The sequence below is a fragment of the Rhizopus microsporus genome (assembly GCF_002708625.1).
Source record: "Rhizopus microsporus ATCC 52813 unplaced genomic scaffold scaffold_10, whole genome shotgun sequence".
Taxonomy (NCBI): Eukaryota; Fungi; Mucoromycota; class Mucoromycetes; order Mucorales; family Rhizopodaceae; genus Rhizopus; species Rhizopus microsporus.
The window spans coordinates 838,781-856,549 of NW_019671925.1; the positions used below are offsets into that span (position 1 = coordinate 838,781).

General features: G+C 36.4%; 7 protein-coding genes across 7 annotated transcripts; 2 read left to right on the forward strand and 5 right to left on the reverse strand.

Moving 5' to 3' along the window:
- Positions 1-256: 256 nt before the first annotated feature.
- On the reverse strand, positions 257-3,484 carry RHIMIDRAFT_256708 (DUF221-domain-containing protein). Its single transcript, XM_023611232.1, has 4 exons — positions 3,187-3,484; positions 2,924-3,136; positions 2,391-2,860; positions 257-2,333 (listed from the first exon to the last, which is right to left on the reverse strand). The coding sequence occupies exons 1-4, from the start codon at positions 3,387-3,389 to the stop codon at positions 655-657; spliced, it is 2,565 nt and encodes an 854-aa protein (XP_023465585.1). The 5' UTR covers positions 3,390-3,484; the 3' UTR covers positions 257-654.
- A 4,148-nt stretch (positions 3,485-7,632) lies between these two features.
- Positions 7,633-8,412, reverse strand: RHIMIDRAFT_19900 (uncharacterized protein). Its single transcript, XM_023606340.1, has 2 exons — positions 8,411-8,412; positions 7,633-8,347 (listed from the first exon to the last, which is right to left on the reverse strand). The coding sequence occupies exon 2, from the start codon at positions 8,149-8,151 to the stop codon at positions 7,705-7,707; it is 447 nt and encodes a 148-aa protein (XP_023465586.1). The 5' UTR covers positions 8,152-8,347; positions 8,411-8,412; the 3' UTR covers positions 7,633-7,704.
- A 198-nt stretch (positions 8,413-8,610) lies between these two features.
- Positions 8,611-9,291, reverse strand: RHIMIDRAFT_238537 (uncharacterized protein; the record flags this gene model as incomplete). The annotated part of the gene is made up of 1 exon (XM_023608986.1): positions 8,611-9,291. The coding sequence occupies one exon, from the start codon at positions 9,289-9,291 to the stop codon at positions 8,611-8,613; it is 681 nt and encodes a 226-aa protein (XP_023465587.1).
- A 1,506-nt stretch (positions 9,292-10,797) lies between these two features.
- Positions 10,798-11,660, reverse strand: RHIMIDRAFT_238538 (uncharacterized protein; the record flags this gene model as incomplete). Its single annotated transcript, XM_023608987.1, has 5 exons — positions 10,798-10,872; positions 10,923-11,144; positions 11,197-11,360; positions 11,414-11,468; positions 11,520-11,660. 5 exons carry the CDS (start codon positions 11,658-11,660, stop codon positions 10,798-10,800), a joined length of 657 nt encoding a protein of 218 aa, XP_023465588.1.
- Positions 11,661-12,016: 356 nt separating this feature from the next.
- On the forward strand, positions 12,017-12,623 carry RHIMIDRAFT_244328 (uncharacterized protein; the record flags this gene model as incomplete). The annotated part of the gene is made up of 2 exons (XM_023610052.1): positions 12,017-12,299; positions 12,364-12,623. 2 exons carry the CDS (start codon positions 12,017-12,019, stop codon positions 12,621-12,623), a joined length of 543 nt encoding a protein of 180 aa, XP_023465589.1.
- Positions 12,624-13,212: 589 nt separating this feature from the next.
- RHIMIDRAFT_244329 (uncharacterized protein) lies at positions 13,213-14,969 on the forward strand (the record flags this gene model as incomplete). The annotated part of the gene is made up of 4 exons (XM_023610053.1): positions 13,213-13,699; positions 13,758-13,816; positions 13,876-14,391; positions 14,448-14,969. The coding sequence occupies 4 exons, from the start codon at positions 13,213-13,215 to the stop codon at positions 14,967-14,969; spliced, it is 1,584 nt and encodes a 527-aa protein (XP_023465590.1).
- Positions 14,970-15,057: 88 nt separating this feature from the next.
- On the reverse strand, positions 15,058-16,801 carry RHIMIDRAFT_244330 (uncharacterized protein; the record flags this gene model as incomplete). Its single annotated transcript, XM_023610054.1, has 4 exons — positions 15,058-16,214; positions 16,271-16,396; positions 16,444-16,644; positions 16,693-16,801. 4 exons carry the CDS (start codon positions 16,799-16,801, stop codon positions 15,058-15,060), a joined length of 1,593 nt encoding a protein of 530 aa, XP_023465591.1.
- Positions 16,802-17,769: the final 968 nt, after the last annotated feature.

Genomic DNA, 17,769 nt, shown 5'->3' on the forward strand with positions numbered 1-17,769 from the left:
TTCACTGGGAAAGAACAAGAGTAAATTGAATTACAATTATAAAAAGAAGATTTATACGGTACTTGGAAATTTTGAAAAAAATGTATATATTAGCCAGCAATTATAGTCAAGTTGAAAAGAGGCGTAAACGGAAGTCAATAGAAATAATAGTAATGGTGATGAAACGAAGACAAAGAATGTAGTTATCCATCCAGGATTTGTCAATTGACTTACGAACCAAAAGTAAAAAAAGGAATTCCTGTTCCACATGGATTATAATCACAAAAAGCTGAGCGCGACTTTCAAGATATAAAGGGAATACAAAAGAAGGTTTATTTAATATTTATATAATATTGAAAATAAAGCGTGGCCTGGGGGCTAAAACCACATCCTTTGTCTTCGTTTCGCCAACGTTACTAATCTGAAAATAAAGCATGATCTTTATCATTTCATCTTCTCCTTCCACTCCAACAACAATGTGGTTATAATATTTGATTGCGACAATCTGAGCTGTCATAAAAAGACAAGATAATATTTATTTTGGCCAACTGTTTTCTTGATTCAGACAAATATTTTCTACAAACCGCCAGGTATTGACTGGCCTCACTGTATACATGGCGTATATATATGTAAAAGGTATTATACCAGCACAGACAAGTTTATATATATTTATAATTACAAGGTTTGCTCTTTAGACGATACATAAGCAGGTAATGGTGATTCTGCTAGTATCATTTCCAAGTCAGGAGCACTAGGTTCTGTACTGTTAGTACTGCTGCTCGGTCCATCATAGTATGAATCGATTGGATCGACATAATAAACACGCTCTCTTTCTTCTTCTTTGCTCTTTCTGATAGTATTAACAGTGTTAGTACGTGATGGCTTTTTACGACTTTTCATTTGAAATAGTTCTTTTAATATCAGCTGGTGTTGTCGGTGATGCTTGTAGACTTGTGGTATCAACAGTCTGTATTCTTCTGGAATACACGGTTTGATCAAAGGACGTCGGATCACTGGGTCTCTGTAGATTTTCTCGATCCAGCGAGCACTACGGTCATCGTCTGGTGTAGCATTGTTTGATTCCTTTGGTTCAGTTGAGTCGTTGTCATCGTTATTCAACTCTAATTGTAATGGGTGAATTTTTCGATAGAGATACTTTCCATGGAGCACAAGGGGAAAGCAAGTGAGAAGAGGTAAAGGTATCAATGAGTAGACTTGAAAGAGGGCACCTTTCAAGCTTAGGACAAGAATCATCATCAGTTGAAACGCAATGACCGAGCAAATGATGATGCAGTAAAGCACAGGCCATGTTTTACCGTAGGTGTCCACTTTGACAGTATAGACATACATTAGTTCATACTTGAAGACCATGGTAGCGAATCCAAAATAGAACAATGCAAATGGAAGAATGATGGGCACAATGGCAGATGAGAAGAGTGTTGCGACAAAGATAGAGAGAATCATGGCGTAATTTTTGGTAAAGTCAAAATCAGGCACACCCTGCTTCTCCTTGATGAGAGCAAGCGGTCGAAGTAACTGAAAGGCGAGGCCGACACAGTTAATGCAGATATAGTTGATCCAGTGAATGCAAATGCCAATGATGTTTTTACCCATCTGGAAGACATAGCGAGATAACATTGTAGTTCTTTCTCGATGCAGTAAACGTGCCATGATCGTCATTTGTCCGAGAATACCGATGAGCACGCCAAATACAGTGAATATGAACAAGTAGTCGATCACAAAGAACGCGAATACTCTGATCAATGTCCTTTGTTCGAGCATGCTCTTTGTACGGTAGCCTTGTTGTTGTGTGATGTAGCGAAGCAAGCTGATGCTTATTAAGAATAGAAAGAACATGAACCAGGGCGTGAAATAAGACTGGATAATGCCAAGAATCACACGATTGCTCGCAATAGTTCTTCTCGTTTTATGAAAGAAGCGCAGAATGTTGATCAAGTTGGAAAGAGACGCGACGATGGCAATTGGAAAACTGGCAAGGAAGACGGAGGACAAGAAGAGACCATGGCCAAATAATCGCTTCAACTTTCTTGTGTCGCGGTCTAGCGTCATATTTTTCCAAATGATGTCCTTTGGATGAGGTGCTAGAGCTACCTTTTGAACGAGTGCGTGCTGTTCTATTGCTTTATCAAGTAAGGACACATAAGCCTGATGTGCACTGTATTTGTCGGCGTAAATGGCAAATAAATGATCAGCATTTTGCAATTGATTACGATTACGTTTGATAGACTGACTGAGCGTAAGTGCTTGATCTGTGTAGTAATCAATTGCGTCTACTTTGATCTGATGCCACCATCCAAGTTTTATGATTGGTCGTTTAAAGGTATCCAGTTCTTCTATGTTCATGCCTTAGTGACTCTTATATCTTTTTGTTTTTATGGGCTCACACCAACCTGCTGATCCATCATCGTTTTGATTTTTCTTGGCCTTACTTAAGTAAGCTATTAGTGATTTCTCAAGCTTGTTTACTATACTCGTATATTTTTGTACAAGGTAAGCCAAGTGTTGATTGTAGCTTCCAGTTGCAATACGCTGAGAAGGTATGTTTGAGAATTGATGGACAAGGTATTTAATCTTGTCTCGTTCTATTGTCGTCTTGGATTGTTCGTTGACATATAAAAGTAAAGTCCTAGAGACAGCATCCTCTATACGATGACTGTCTTTTGTCAACATCGTATGATATTTCTTTCGCAGACGTAAGAAACTCTTGGAAGCCATGATCATATGTCCGACGATTAGAATAGAGTACAACCAGATGGCTATGGTCGGACACCAGTACCATATTTTACTTTTATCACTTTGATCTGAGGTATAAAAAGAAGGGGTAGTAATAAAGCCTAGGATTGAGGCTGGTGGCCAATCTCTATTTTGTGCAACAAGTGGCAAATATCAATAAAAGTTTTTTATATAAAAAGCTGTTATTTACCCGGTATTTAAAGCAGTAACAATGTTTACAGGAAGCAAGATTGCCATGGAGCCAATTGTCATGATAATAATCAATCTTTTTAACATCCGCACAAAATAAATAAAGGTGAATGCATCAAGCCGAGAATATTGTATTAGGGTATCATCTTTGATATTGAAGGTAGGTTTTATCCAGCTAAACCAGCCTTTTCCTAAAGCATCAGGTCTTTGTGTTCTACAAAAGAAGATGTTAGTAGCAAATAATAAAATAATATCAATGCTTACTCTGATTTACATAAAGTTCGTTTTGATTCATAAATGACGGGATATTTCGGTCTTATTATACAAAAGATTAATAATACAGTGAATGAAAATATGACGTTGATGCAGATTTGAAGTAAGGATGATTCAAGCTGAATGCCATCCTCTATTAACTGCTGAGACTTGAGAATCCTATTGACATCAAATGATGATGCATTAAAAGCCATGTCTATGAATTGTATAGACTATTAATAATTGATTCTCCTTTATTTATACGAATTGTATGTGCTGTGCGTGTTGTATATGTGTGTGAAAGTGTGTGTGTATCAAAAACAAGGAAAAAAAAGAAAATGTCCATTTACCCGTTTTATTAGAAAAAGATCATTAAGTTCATGTTACACAACATTGGGTTCCTTCTGTGTTTCGGTTTTCATGCTTTGGCGTGTATGTGTATGTCTATTGTCCGACTTTACAATAGCATGTTGCTTGATCTTCGTTTCTTTTGTGAAAAAACTTCCTTACCTTGATTCTTCTTTCGGATTGTCCAAATGGGTATAGGAAATTTAAACACGTTATGGCCGATCATGTTTAAACACGGCTCATAAAGTAGGACCACTGCCAAATCTTTTCATCAGACTTGATACAGTACAACAAGAGTAATACACTCATACAGAAGATTGTCAAATAAATTCATAGCAACTGATTGAATCGTAACTCAAGTTATTAAGTTGTGGTACCTCAAGTGCGTCGATCAGCTTATTAATTTGTTATGCTTGGAAGTACGAACAGTCCGATCTGTTGGCTTTTATAAGTAGTTTCTGTAGAAACGTTGGTCCCTCAAATGATCCAGTGAAACGTTTTACTGTAGCAACAGGAGTGTATCACGTATACTTTTCATTAGAGCTAAAGAATATTCTTTCGAACAAATAACTTTATCATGTTTAGTGTTCCTGAATTACGAACAAAAGGATGCTGGCTTACTCTTCTGATACAACATTATGGTTATCTTATTTTAGGCTATTGGGCTGAACAATATAGCAGGACAAAGCAGTAGAGAAAATCAGCAAGCTCTCAGTAGCTTGTTGCTGAGATTGAATAGCCATTTTTGGTAAAAATGGTCCAAAAAGAAGGAGGATCACTTTGGACACACTATTTCAGAACCTATGGTTGCTGTTTACATTAATATCGTCAATATGATTATTTATCATTGTTGTCGGTAATCTTATTATTTATTCTTTTCAGATGCGATAGAGAAATGTAAAGGAGAGTGTATGCTCAAGTTATTATAATGATTCATATCAAACACTTCAGCTACATCTTCAGTCGTAAGGAAATCATAAAGATAAAATTACATCTCAACAAGAGAAACCATATACAACTATGCTTGTGTTTAGTGAGCATGAATTCCTGGAAATAAACAGAATCAATCATTTCATCACTTTTAGCAATCTAACACTGCTAGTACTTGCAGAGTAACACATCGCATTCACAGAACAATGTGAATACCAGGAAAAGGAGGATGAACAAGATACCGTTATTGTAATCATCTAGGTGTTGCGAACTTCCGAAAGGTCAAAGACTACTATATCCCTTGTGGGGCTCATGCGATGAACTGTATATAAACAGGATGCTTATTAATAGATCTAGAGGCGTCATGATGATAGGTACGAGGATGAGTGAACCGCAGATAACAATATGTATTGCAATATGTAGAGCATATAGGAATCATTGCTTTATTTATTATGACTTATTTGAAGACACACAGCGTATACTCTGATCTTTCCCTGATGCCTGCGTCTAGACTTGTTCAAAATAAACTTATTGTTTTTTCACAGGTTTACAGGGTTTCGGAACGCGTCTATCATTTGCTATTACCATTTTTGATGGTGACATTCTTTTGATTATGCATAACTTGCTTCATTTCTTTATACAAGATTATTACTTCATATAACAACCACTACAAAATAGTATTTATCTAGTCTTGCAAAAAATCAAAGAGAAAAAAGGGTTCTGCAGAGTAACACAAATAGTGTGTGAGACCAAAACTAGGAAATAAGCCCAAGGACGTGCGATGTAAACAAAGAACGCATAAAATTTATTGCCTTTTAGTCTTTTTTACTATATAAAAATAGAGGTGAACAACTTCATTAACATATATATACAAGCGACAATATGGATGCATATAAAAAAGGTAGGTCAAACTTTTAAAAGCCATGAAACATTTAAGGAATAAAAAAAAGTGAGAGCGTAAATCTTATTTTCTTGTAAGAAGTAAAACTTTGTTCAAGTAATGACTATCGATAATCTACATATTAGTTGCACAGGAGGTTGGTCAAAAGTAGGTGAACCGGCAAAAATTGTGGATACAAAGAACAAAGGGAATACAATCACTATTCTTGGTGCTATATCTAGCCAAGATGTTATTAATATTTCTCTGAGGAAGCCTGTTATCGTAACTGGAATTAAAAAGAGAAAAGCTGATAGGAAGATCGTAGGTACAACAGCAAAAATAGGGATGAGAGCCGAACGTTTTTTGAGTTACTTAGGCAACATGATGAATGTCCTTGATAAGAATGAACTGAAAGGCTGTTAAATAGTTATGGATAATGCTTCTATACATAAGCCTGTTGTTGTGAGAGAGTTCATTGAGGAAAGGGGCTATAAATACGCTTACCTTCCGCCATACTCACCACTTCTAATCCTATTGAAGAGTTTTGGTCGAAGATAAAGTATGGCGTTAAAAGTCAACCTTTCGATGACAGTTACATATTGACACTTTAAATCATAGAAGCCTGCTTCCAAGTTACTCTAGCAAACTGTAGAGGATGGATAAGGCACTCAGTTTCATTCTTTGATCGTTGTCTTTGGAAAAAAATCTTTAGGATTTCTTATTTTAAGAGTTTAACAGCCAAGCGAGCCAATGTATGGGCAAGGATTTTTATTGGCCATCTTTAATTTATTATACTGTTACAGTACAGTGCCCTCGAAAAAGTGTTTGCCATTATCTAAAAGCCAGTTTTTTTTTTTTTTTTTTGGTTGCTATTAAAGACTAAACAGTACATAAAGTGGCCCTTTTGTATCTTTGTTACAGTTATAGGATAAGGGAGGTGATGGAAAAAGGTCATTTACATTAGATTATCGAAAATAAAAATGAGAGTTGTGAAGCAATTTTTGGATTTTTTATTGTTTTAGTATTTGGTGGGTCTACCACGAGCTTTTATAACATCCTTGGCCCTCTTTGGCATAGAATCAATTAATTTATTAACTGTTTCTAGAGTAAACTCCCTCTAAACACTTTCCAAAGCAGCTTCTACAATTTGCTGGCTTTTGGCATAAGGGCAAACAGCATTAACACTCTTCTTCATAATGCTCCACAAATTTTCAATTGGATTTAAATCCGGTGACTGAGCCGGCCAAGACATATCCTTTATGCTCTTTGCCTTCCTCCATTCGGCAGCAATTTTCGATTTATGGATGGGTGCGGCATCTTCCATGAGCACAAGACTATCTAGACTTTTGTAGAAGTCTAGTAGTGCTGGCTCATAGATCTGGTTTATGAAGTCGGCACATGTCTTCATTCCTTTCTTCATAAAAACAAGTTTCGACTTCTTTTCACCAGCTATGGCGCCCTAAATCATGATGGAAGTTCTGCCACTTTTGAAGGTTGACGTCAGGCATTCTTTGTTGTATTTTTCCAGTGTCTTACACCATACTCTGGGCTGTGAGGATAACTTGCCGATTTCAAAGCTCGACTGTAATATTTGTTGTAGTATTTGTGATAGACAGAAAGTACAATGGGACTCTTTATGTTTCTTTTATTGAGAAGAATAAAAATAAAGGTATTAAAATTAACAGTTACACTTATTATATAAAATTGTAATTGTTATTGTGATTGGTCAGATTGTGTTACTGAGCTTTTGTTATTGATACATAGAGACTGCTTATTGACCCATTTTCAATGTACAATACAACATCGCCTCGTCTGTCCAGATCACTTTTCTCCAGTCGTCTACTGTCCATTGTTCATGGTTTTTAGCAAAGATATACCTTACCTTTTGTTGTTTTTCGCTCAAGAAAGGCTTCTTGACAGCCACACGAGGAGCATAGTCAATTTTTTTCAGCTCTATGCGAATGGTGTTGACAGATGCTTTGGTGCTAATTAGTTGACTAATTTCTTTAAGAGCAGCACGGCAGCTTGCACGCACTACTCTTCCCAGCTCTCTTCTTTTCCTATCGTTAAAGATAGGAAGCCTTCCAGGCTTTGGCTTCGTCTCTACAGTTCCATTCTTTTTCCACTGTTGATAAATTCAACGTACGGTTCTTTCTGGAATGTTCTCTTCAATGACCATTTATGCTGCCAAAATGCCATCGCAGCATCTAGTAACAATCTTTTCTTTTTGAGACAAAGTTAAATAAGCCATTTTATGTAGTTATGGGAGAAAAATATGAGAGAGGACTAGAGACTGTTTATTCATAATTGGTAAAATAATAAATATTGATACCGATGAGGGGAGAAATACGAAAGTAACAATAGCCAAGATTTTATGCTTCAAAGTAAAGAGAGCATTCGCGGTATCTGTTTTTGCTTACATCAATCAACCGGTAGAGATTTTCAATTATCGGACGGTAGCGTTCGGTCACATCTTTCTGATCAGAGGCAATACTACAGTTGGACCAGAATACTTGGCAAACATAAAGTAATGAACGGAAATTCTTTTGGCTGAGAAAGGCTGCTAATTCATTTATCGACTTTGGTAATTTGATTCGGGCAATTTCTGTCATTGTGTAAATACCATAGAATTCCAGGGACATGAGATAAAAGACAACTGTAAAGTCGCTTACTTGAAATCCAAATGAATTTGACAGCTTGTAGAAATCAAGAGTGTCCTTGGCAAGGATACTGATTCTCAATAGATCAAGTGCCAAAGTATGATTGCTGCAGTAATTTACCTTTATCTCTCCGTGTCCAAGATTGTGATAATATTTCATCTATTTCAACTTAGTGACAGTGGCGTCTGGGCGAAAATTATTTTCTTCAGATTTTTTGTTCGACCATCTCAATAACGTATTCCTTTCTGGATCAGATACAAGAGATGAGAGTATAGGATCGACATATGTAGTGAACAGTTCACTTTCCGATATACAAGCTATATCCTTAATTGCGTTTTTTGGGACTTTCTGCAAGCTATATATTGTAAGTAAGCCTGTTAGATATAATGGATGTTTAATGTGAATTAACTTTACTTACAGGTTATTGATGGCTTTGATTGTTCTGGCTAAGCAATACTCTTTGCCTCTTGCCAGTGTCAATAATTTCAGCTCCGCTTCGCTTCAATCTATTTCCTTTTTTTCAACAGCAGCAATGATTCTCGAGATCTGATTTAATACCTGAACTTCCTGGTCGATGTCGATTTCCTCAAAAAGGCTATCAAATTTATTTATCAAGCTTCAACGCAAAGAATTCAATGTTGTTTCAGAGAAAACCTCCAAAAGAGTTTCACTGTGTTGATGTGGAGTCAAAAGGAGGATGTTTGTGTGAGATAACAGCTCATGAAGGTGAGTTTCTATCTTCAAAAGTTTGTCGGCTGACATCTGCATCGCTTTCTCTTTATAATCACTGAATAAACTATATATGTTTTTATTCTGGCTTTTTTCAAAACGCGACAGATTTTCGTCCTCATTGAAAGAAGTAATATGATTTTTATTTTCAGTGACATCTAAACCAGAGGCTCCTTCATCTCCTCCTTCAGCTTGAATTATATCGCTACTATAGACGTGAATGGGTGGTATATTTGCTTGAGTTAAGCGACTTGTTTCACAACGGATTACATCACCCAAGTAATCAACAACAGCAGCCTTAGCATTTAATTTATTTTTCTTTCTTTGCCTGGCTGTCCAAAATAATTTGCATTCTTCTGAATTATTCCAACTACTGTACTCATTTAAAAGCTGATTGGAGCCAGGGATATATTTTGTAATAATGTTTTTGTATCTGGCATTGGTGTATTGGCGTTCTAACAATCCAAAGTGCTCTGCGAATGGTTTTAAAGACAGCGTAGTTTGATTGTTTAGACACCATTGTGCATCATTACTCAATCTTCTATTTCTTTTTTTCGAATTGCCTGGCATTAATACTATTAGTATTGATGGTAACAAAAGTACTTTCTTTTGATTCAAGAGCAAAACGCACTTTCAGGTGAAATATAAAAGTTGAAAGCGATGTGTCTCCTAGCGGATTTTCTTACGGGTATTACACACAGGGGTTTTGCTATTTGCACGACGTAAATAAACAATTAATGAACGTGTTAACAACCACTGTTGTAATTGGATACTCTTTATTACGTTTAGGGAGGTGAGAAGTTTAATATATGCGTTCCTTAGCCTTCGATGTTTCATTTCACAGCTGCATATATGTATTACTCGTAATACATTGATGTAAAATCTTGGTCTTAGTAAGTAATGTTATTAATCCTTACTTTTGTTTTCACTGTTTTATTAAAAATAAATTTCAGAATGAGGATAAAATTGTGCCATGTATGAAAAAAATGATCTACACCTATTAAGACGCGTGCAAAAGGAGGTGAGCAGCTTGCAATAACGAACAAGAGATTTTAGTAAGACAAATGTATTTTGCGTAGTTGGTCAGCATTCCAAATAAGGAGTATTTGTTCTAATAGTATCACATTTGCATGTGACTAGTGCAAATAGCAAATCCGTACACAGTTCAACGTATGCCCTTCAAATTTCTACGTTATTTCTGGGAGTCATTTCAAGCGCAGACACTCAAAATTGTTGAGGGAGGCTTTGAAAGCCTTTATCTCTTCTTTTTTCTACATTTGTTGGTTTAAAGCGACATAGAAGATGCTTGCAGCCTGTAGGTTAAGGAATCTAACTGACCGTTCTTGATAAAATACTTGCAGCCTGTAGGTTAGATAACTGACTGAAAGCTCTTGATACTGCCCCTTGTAAGAGCTCTTGAAGCTTGAAACTTGGACGCGGGTTCTTTTATGTTTCTGGAATGCTTGCAGCCTGTAGGTTAGATAACTGACTGAAAACTCTTGATACTGCCCCTTGTAAGAGCTCTTGAAGCTTGAAGCTTGGACGCGGGTTTCCAGATTGCTTTAAACCAACCCTTTTTTATAGAGGGTAAGTTAAGAATATATATTACTCCAGCTAAATTGCTTACTGATTTGACTTTTTATAATTGCTATACGGAAACCTGCAACATTGTCTCAAACTCAGAGTTAGATGGTTACTGAGCCTTTTTTTCCCTTGCTTCTAAAATAAATTGTATTTGCTTTCTCAATTTTTGCCCAACTTTTCTCAAAATAATGATTTTATCCCATTTATTTGAAAGACACAGTTTATCAAAGAAGATTACACTCTTTGTCTTAATATAGTCAACATATATTTCATACACAAGCCAAAATCATCTTAAATATTAATATAGTACCTTATATTAAGCCTGCACAGCCGATTCATAGCATCTGTGGTCAGTGCTAATCTTGTGAAAAGTCAGTTCTGGAGGCAGACTGGCCATGGTGTTTGGTAATTTCAGTGTCGTTAAATCCAGAATTACAGCGTAATGAGATTGATATTTACAAATTTATTGTTGCAAGCATAAATTTTATGCGTTTAAGCGCCTTTTTTCGAAGATTGACATATTTCGAGAAGTCTTTGGTATTGCACAACTTTGTATGTTAGGAAAAGCTAGTAATTCTATAAGGGAGAGCTATTCTAAAAGTCAACATAATGCTTACCTTGTATACAAGACTAAAAATCACCGGGATAAGTGTGATCAAACAAACAAAGAAAGCAGCAAGCTGTTTTTTGGCTTCTTCATCATAATCAAAATCAGTATGAATGTGGACTCTTTTCATGACCTCAGGAGCGTCTATACTAGACTCAATTGATGTCACAATAAACTCTAGCAAGTTTATAAATCTACAACATGTGTAGATGCTGATAAACGTTATGCTTTCCTATCAAAATCTGGTTAAAGGAAATGTAGTCAATAGGATGCTGCGTACTTACAAAGTAGGAACCAATAAGGCCAACAAGATAGTTATAATCGCTTATAAATGCGATTATACTGAATGAGACTGACAGTATAGGTATAGGTGTCCTGAATATGCTTATCAGGCTTGACTTGCAGCCCTCATATGATATGGGGCTTTTTATAGATAGCTGAATAGTCACTAAGAATAAGAATAAGAACAATAACAAAAAAAAATTATGGAAGGACATTTACATTGACCGTCTCTGATAGTCCATGTATCGATTAAGAAGCTCGCGGAATGGAAGGCCTATATCATTAATCAGCATAAATGTAAATCACGTATATCAATAGTGCTTACTAGCACAAGTATACAATGAGCAAGGATTCCTGCTCTTAGGGATAATGTGCTATTGCAGCGACTGAGGTCTTTTCTAAGGGAATTATCAAGCTCAACCTTGGATGGCACATCACCCTCTTTGCTTTGTTTTCTTTTAAACATATACATTGTAATTAAAGAATATGTCAGGAACAAAAAAAAAAAAGAACAAACTTCATTTAAAGCGATGCAAGGAACTGCTAAGCAGTTGATTGATTCTCCGTATGATATAATCGTGTCACTTACCACAAAGGCTGTGTAAGAATCTCAGAATACATTTGCAGAATTTTTTGAAGCAATTGTAGACATATCGTCGCCCTTTACAACTCACACTTTGATTTCATGTAGCGTGTTTAAGCAAGTATTTTATGCTGAAGAAAATCAAAATTTGCCTGTGTGACAATCAGATTTGTTGGCATGGTGGCACCTAGCGCGATTTTGCACTTTATTCAGCTATCAGCATTTCAAAAGGTCTATTTATGAATAGATTAGGTTTTGCAGATTTTCACGCCAAGCACTTTGGTCCAGAACAACAAGAATATTGGAAACAGTTTTTGAGGAATCAGCAACAATACTACCATCAGCAAAGTGATGAGCAATCCTCTCAATTAACATCTGATTACTCTTACTACTACAATCATAACAATGAACCTACTGATTTAGAAGAGGAACAGGTTGAGGTCGATAAAACCAATGACGATTATGGATTATCAAAAGAAGCAATTGAGATATTTAGGTTTTCAGAAGCTTACAGAAAAGAACGTGTGTGGTGTAAATTATCTTTAAACAACTAAACCATTGACACTTCTCGCTTGTTTTCTAATAGGTGACGAAGAAAGATTAAAGCAAGAGGAAGCGGATCAAGTAGGTAAAGAGGATTGGAAATTTGATGAGTCTTCTGTGATATGTAGCGGTGGATCTGAAGCCCCAGCAACTTGCTTAGTGCTCACACAAAAAAGCAAGCAGCAATCAGAAAATTTGCGTATGAAAGAAGACATATTAAATTCAGAATACCTATCAAGCTGCACAAACAAGGACACAGATGCCCCTGTCGTGCTTTGGCCTATACTTCCTCTAAAGCTGTAGATCGATTCTGTTTCTTGGATGATCCTTTTATACCCCCCCCTCTTGTTACTATTTTAGTCATAAACTTGCCCTTTCTCCTATTTTTGTATCTTTCTTTCACTTCTTGTTTTGAAATGAACAAGTCAACTCAATTTCCAATTGATGAATCACATCATGATGTGCTCATAATCGGTCCATCCATTTCACTATGCATCATTGCTTTACTAGGCGCTTTTCAATGGTTATCCAAGCGTAAAGTGGAAACTAAATTTGTTCAAAACCGACTGCGCTGTCTTCCCTGTCTTTTCCTTGTTCTTAACGTCATTGTTGCTTCGTGCCTTGTGGTTGATTGTATTATAATTGCTATCAAAGGAGTACTTGGTCAATTTAATATGCCATTGTCATTTATCTATTATTGCATGGCTTCTTTGTTTGCCTGGTGTGCAAATCTTGTCTTGCTGTTGAACAATAATACAGGATGCTCCAAACTCTCTATTATCCAATGCTTCTTTTGGGTTAACACCACATGTATTGATGGTGTCGTTGAATGGTTATGGATAAAAGATTTTTTAAAGCATAAGCAAGGTAGAACTACATCAAACAAAAAGACATGACATTATGTCATGTGTGCTTATGTGAATTAAGCATGATATGCTTATTAACCTTTTGTTTATGTTTGTCCAAAGATGTCATACCAGATGCATATGGCTGGACTGCATTAGGAGCTTTTACTATTAAATGCACAACAGAGTTTTTCATCGTGTGGTTACTATGTTTCAATTTATTATGCACGCCAGCTACTTCAGTGGCAGATTCCGAAGCTGCACCACTACTAAAACCCTCACCCACTACAGTTACTACAATCGAAATTATGGCAGATGGGACGAAAATAATAAGAACGAAGGCTGTCAAAACGCTAAAAAAGAAGGGGGCTATTCTAGAAACCTTTGGATTGGCATTGCATATATGGCCTTATCACAGTCTAAAGCTTCAACTTTTTGCCGCTTTGAGTGTTTTGCTGATGGTGGCTAGTTTGGCAGTAAATATCTGGTTGCCATATAAAATTGGTTTGATTACAGATGGAGACATGAAAGAGGGTAATCGCTGGTCAACCTTGTACGATATCAAGGCTAACCTATTTATTTATTTGCAAAGGTCAATTTGCATGGTTATCTATTGTTGTCTACGTTGGATTGATTTACCTTCAAGGACATGTGAGTAGTCCAAATATTTATAATCATCCTAACCGCTTAATCATGTGCTTTTCTGATAGCTTGGAATACTCCAATCCTTACAAAGCTCATTCTGGGCGCCTGTGAATTCCTATATGAATGAAAAAGCTCACTCATTTATTAGTAACTCACCAAATAATATCTCTAACCAACGATCAACTGTGTCATCGGACAACGTAACGCATAGGATTGACCTGTTCAACAAGCTAATATTTCGCGCGTTTCCGATGTTCATGGATGTTATACTAGTCTCTTTATTTTGCATTTTTGTTTTTGCGCCGATATTTGGTATCTTGCTTTTCGTTACAGTAGCAGTATATATGGCTGTCACTATTCTATTAACAGAACAACAGTACGATGTGGATGCTCACAACCATAGCGAACAAGAAAGAGAAAATGCTCCTACTTCAGTCAAACTTCGAATTGTACAGACAGCCATCTTAACGGTGGGTTCCTTGGCCGGCTCTCTGTTATTTGCATACAAGGTATCACTTGGTGGATTTAGTAGTGGAATGTTTGTAACATATAGCGCGTTTCTTGTGCAGCTCTGTCAACCAGTAAGTGTTGAAGTACCTCTATTTAATTAAGCTTTATTAATGCGTACCCCCGACAGCTGTATCATTTTGGAGGATTGTATAAAGTGATTCATAGATTAGTTACTCAAGTCAATCAAACAACTGAGCCATCAGAAGTGATAAAAGAGACAGTAAAGTACATAAAGGCGGGTAGTTTCAATAGAGAAAATGAGCAAGTATTAGAAGACAATATTGGTCAAATGACAAGTAAAAAAGAAGACTATGGCTCAATTGTAGTTAGCTATAATGCTTCCACAGATACGTCAAGTAGCAACACCATCCCTGATGCTGCAACACGAAAACGCAAAGACGACAAAAAGAATTGCTTGGGCAATGCAACTCTTGAAACATACAAGAGTCCTTTCAAGCGCCTGACTAAGGTAAACCTTAAAGTTGGTCAAAGAGAAAAAAGGACACAGTACACGGTAGATACTATTGAAGTGGATAACGAAGAACAAAAAGAACTCAAGAAGAGTATGAAGGTTATACTAATCGAGGAAGAGACATATGTGAGACCAATGATGTTGGAAACAGTCGAGATTGAAGAAATAAATAATTAGCAATGAGAATGATGATCAATAAACGCTTTTTACATCAATAAAGATTTTTTTTTTATTACTATTATTACTCCTTTTTACATGTTGCTATTTAGACTTTACCAAGTTCCAAGTTTGCCAAGATATCTTCACAACGGTTGATATTTCGTAGGAACCAGTCACCATAGCGACGAGCAACTTTGCTTTCGGCGATATGAACAACATCCTGCTTCAAACAAAAGTCCAAATCAGAGGTAGGAAGATACTCTCCTTCTAAAAGGCTGCCGCTAGTCCATTTATATTGACGAGATTTCTGTTTAAAGACCAACAATTGAGTCTTGAGTTCTTCAGGATCAACTTCTAAGAATTTAGCTAATTTCTCAATGCCCATGGTAGTGTAGAGTTTCATGAAGGAGCGGAGCGTAGGAAGATTGATTTGATTTTTGATATCAGACATAAAGACCTTTAATTGATGTTGATGAGGATCGACGCCCTTTCCTGTGGGGGAGAGGAACTTGGGGCATGCTGATTGGAAGAGATCAACATAAATAGGAAGTGATTCTTCACCTTTCTGCATCTTGTAAAGTTGTTCTCCATGCTTTTCACGTAATTGAGAATGAATGTTTTCATCCAATCGAGTTGGGCAAAGAGCGATACAGATGGCCAAAAGTGAGTACATCTGATCGCCCTTCTTTGCAATCTGTTCAAATTGGTATGAGCGAGAGTGATATTGTTTGGTTTTTTGGATAAAGGACAAGACTGTTGAAAAGGCCTTGATGGCATCAGCGTATCTGCGAAGCATCATGTAAGCAAAACCAACATAGTAATAAGTTGTCACATGGCAAGCTGTAACACGGGCAAACATAGCCTTCTTGTTCAAAACAACGTTATCCATCATTTTCAAGGCAAGAGTGTAATCTCCCAACAAACAGTGGACGCGAAGAAGACCGACAATCGAAAAGTAACCAAGCATCTTGTAAAGAGGACGAGAACCATATTCACCAGCGGCTTCCATCATATCTCCACCATTCTTGCTAACAAGCAATTGTTCGTTGATGCGAGATTTTTGAATAAAGGAGTAAAGGACGTTCAAAACGCTATAACAACTCCAGATCTGTGGATTTTCTTGTAATAACTTTGTTTCTTGCTCACTCTTATTCTTGGTGCGATCACGGAAGTTGCAGAATGATTGGAATTGGTAAATAAATTCGTCAATGATATCCCAAAGCCATTGATTAGGCAATTCCAAAGAAACGGGACCATTTGAATCTAATGAACATGTGTCAGTTACATTTCAAAGCATTCTTTTATAGATGAATATTTACTTAAAATATAGTTGAAAAGGTCGCAGTAGTTTTCATAAGATTGGAAACGTTGCTCCAAAGTAGGTGTCAAGTGAGAATAGATGTGACGATAGTAAAGTTCGCGGTATAAAGTCAAGAATACTTGGTCTATAATCATAGTTAGTCGCTGTTGTTCTCGTTATTTGTATAAGTACCGTCGTTAACAAGGGATGCAATGACTTCAGCTTCTGGCCAAGCTTGCTTTTGAAAATATTTCTCGGTTAATTTGTTGAATGAACTGTCATACACATTGTGAAGCTCGTAAACATTGTTATCCATAACATTGCGATAGAATTGAAGAATGAAATTTCTAACACTGTCAGGAATTTGAGTGTTGGTTGTTTGGTTGGAAACAACTGGCAAAAGATGAGTTTAATGTATAACAAATAAACACACGCACACACCTTCAGTGTCAAACTTGTCATCGACATCATTGTTTTGAGAGTAGCGAGCTTGAGCAACAAGTTCAACTTCAGCGATCAAATCGTCTTCTTCAAAAGTGTCTTGGTACATCTTGGAGGGAAAAAAAAAAGAAGAGCAAGCTTATTGAGAGACTACCGAAATAGCACAGCCTACCCGCAGTGAGCATAGTGAAAAAAAGATCACAAGTCACAATTTAAACTTAGCCACAGAGTTTCGATGGAATCTGTGAAATTGAAGAAAATTGGCTTGATACAGCAATAGATTTATGTTGGATTTCATTCCCTATGCTTGCATAGCGAAGTAGAAACTATAACATGTCTCATCATAATTCTCCTGAAAGATTCTTATATCATTGCCCTTCATTGCAATTATCGAAAGTTACAAGCTAATAGTTATGAACTTTGTAGATATTTCCATGCACTTTTCAATATCTGATATGGCTGTTAAAATCTTAGTAACTTTAAAGCTTCTCCTAAAAAACCCTTATGGCACCATATTTCTTCATGACTGCGAAAGCAGTAAAACCCTCACACTGTGGACAACAGCGTGGGCCTTCGGTAAAGTTTCTCAGGCATGAGAAGGTTCATGCTTCAAGTTTCTCAGGAAATTTCTCTATTAACAGAGAAAGGAAGGGATTTATCACTGTGCATATGTATACAACGTTACGTATAAAAGATGGACATGCACTCATAATCCATACCAAATAAATCATGATTTAAAATAGATGAAAATTAATTAAAGGTGAAGGTCTTACAGCATATCGCTGCACTTCATTTGATTTGCTTTTATGGCTGTTGTAAAACTTATAGTTATTAATAATCACCACTGTAGACGACGAAGAAATAACTAGTTTTGGTATATAAATAAATGTTTGCAAGCAGTAATGACATAAGTACTGAAGTAATTGTGTCCATGAGTGGAAAGAAAAAAAAAAATTAAAAGCCTGTTTAGTTGTTGTTCTTGAAAATTAACCAAATGTTGTTAATTATTTGATCTTTTTTACTTAAGCCATTAATAGTGATGTTGTTGGCAATTTCTTTTAATAAAATGTTGAGATC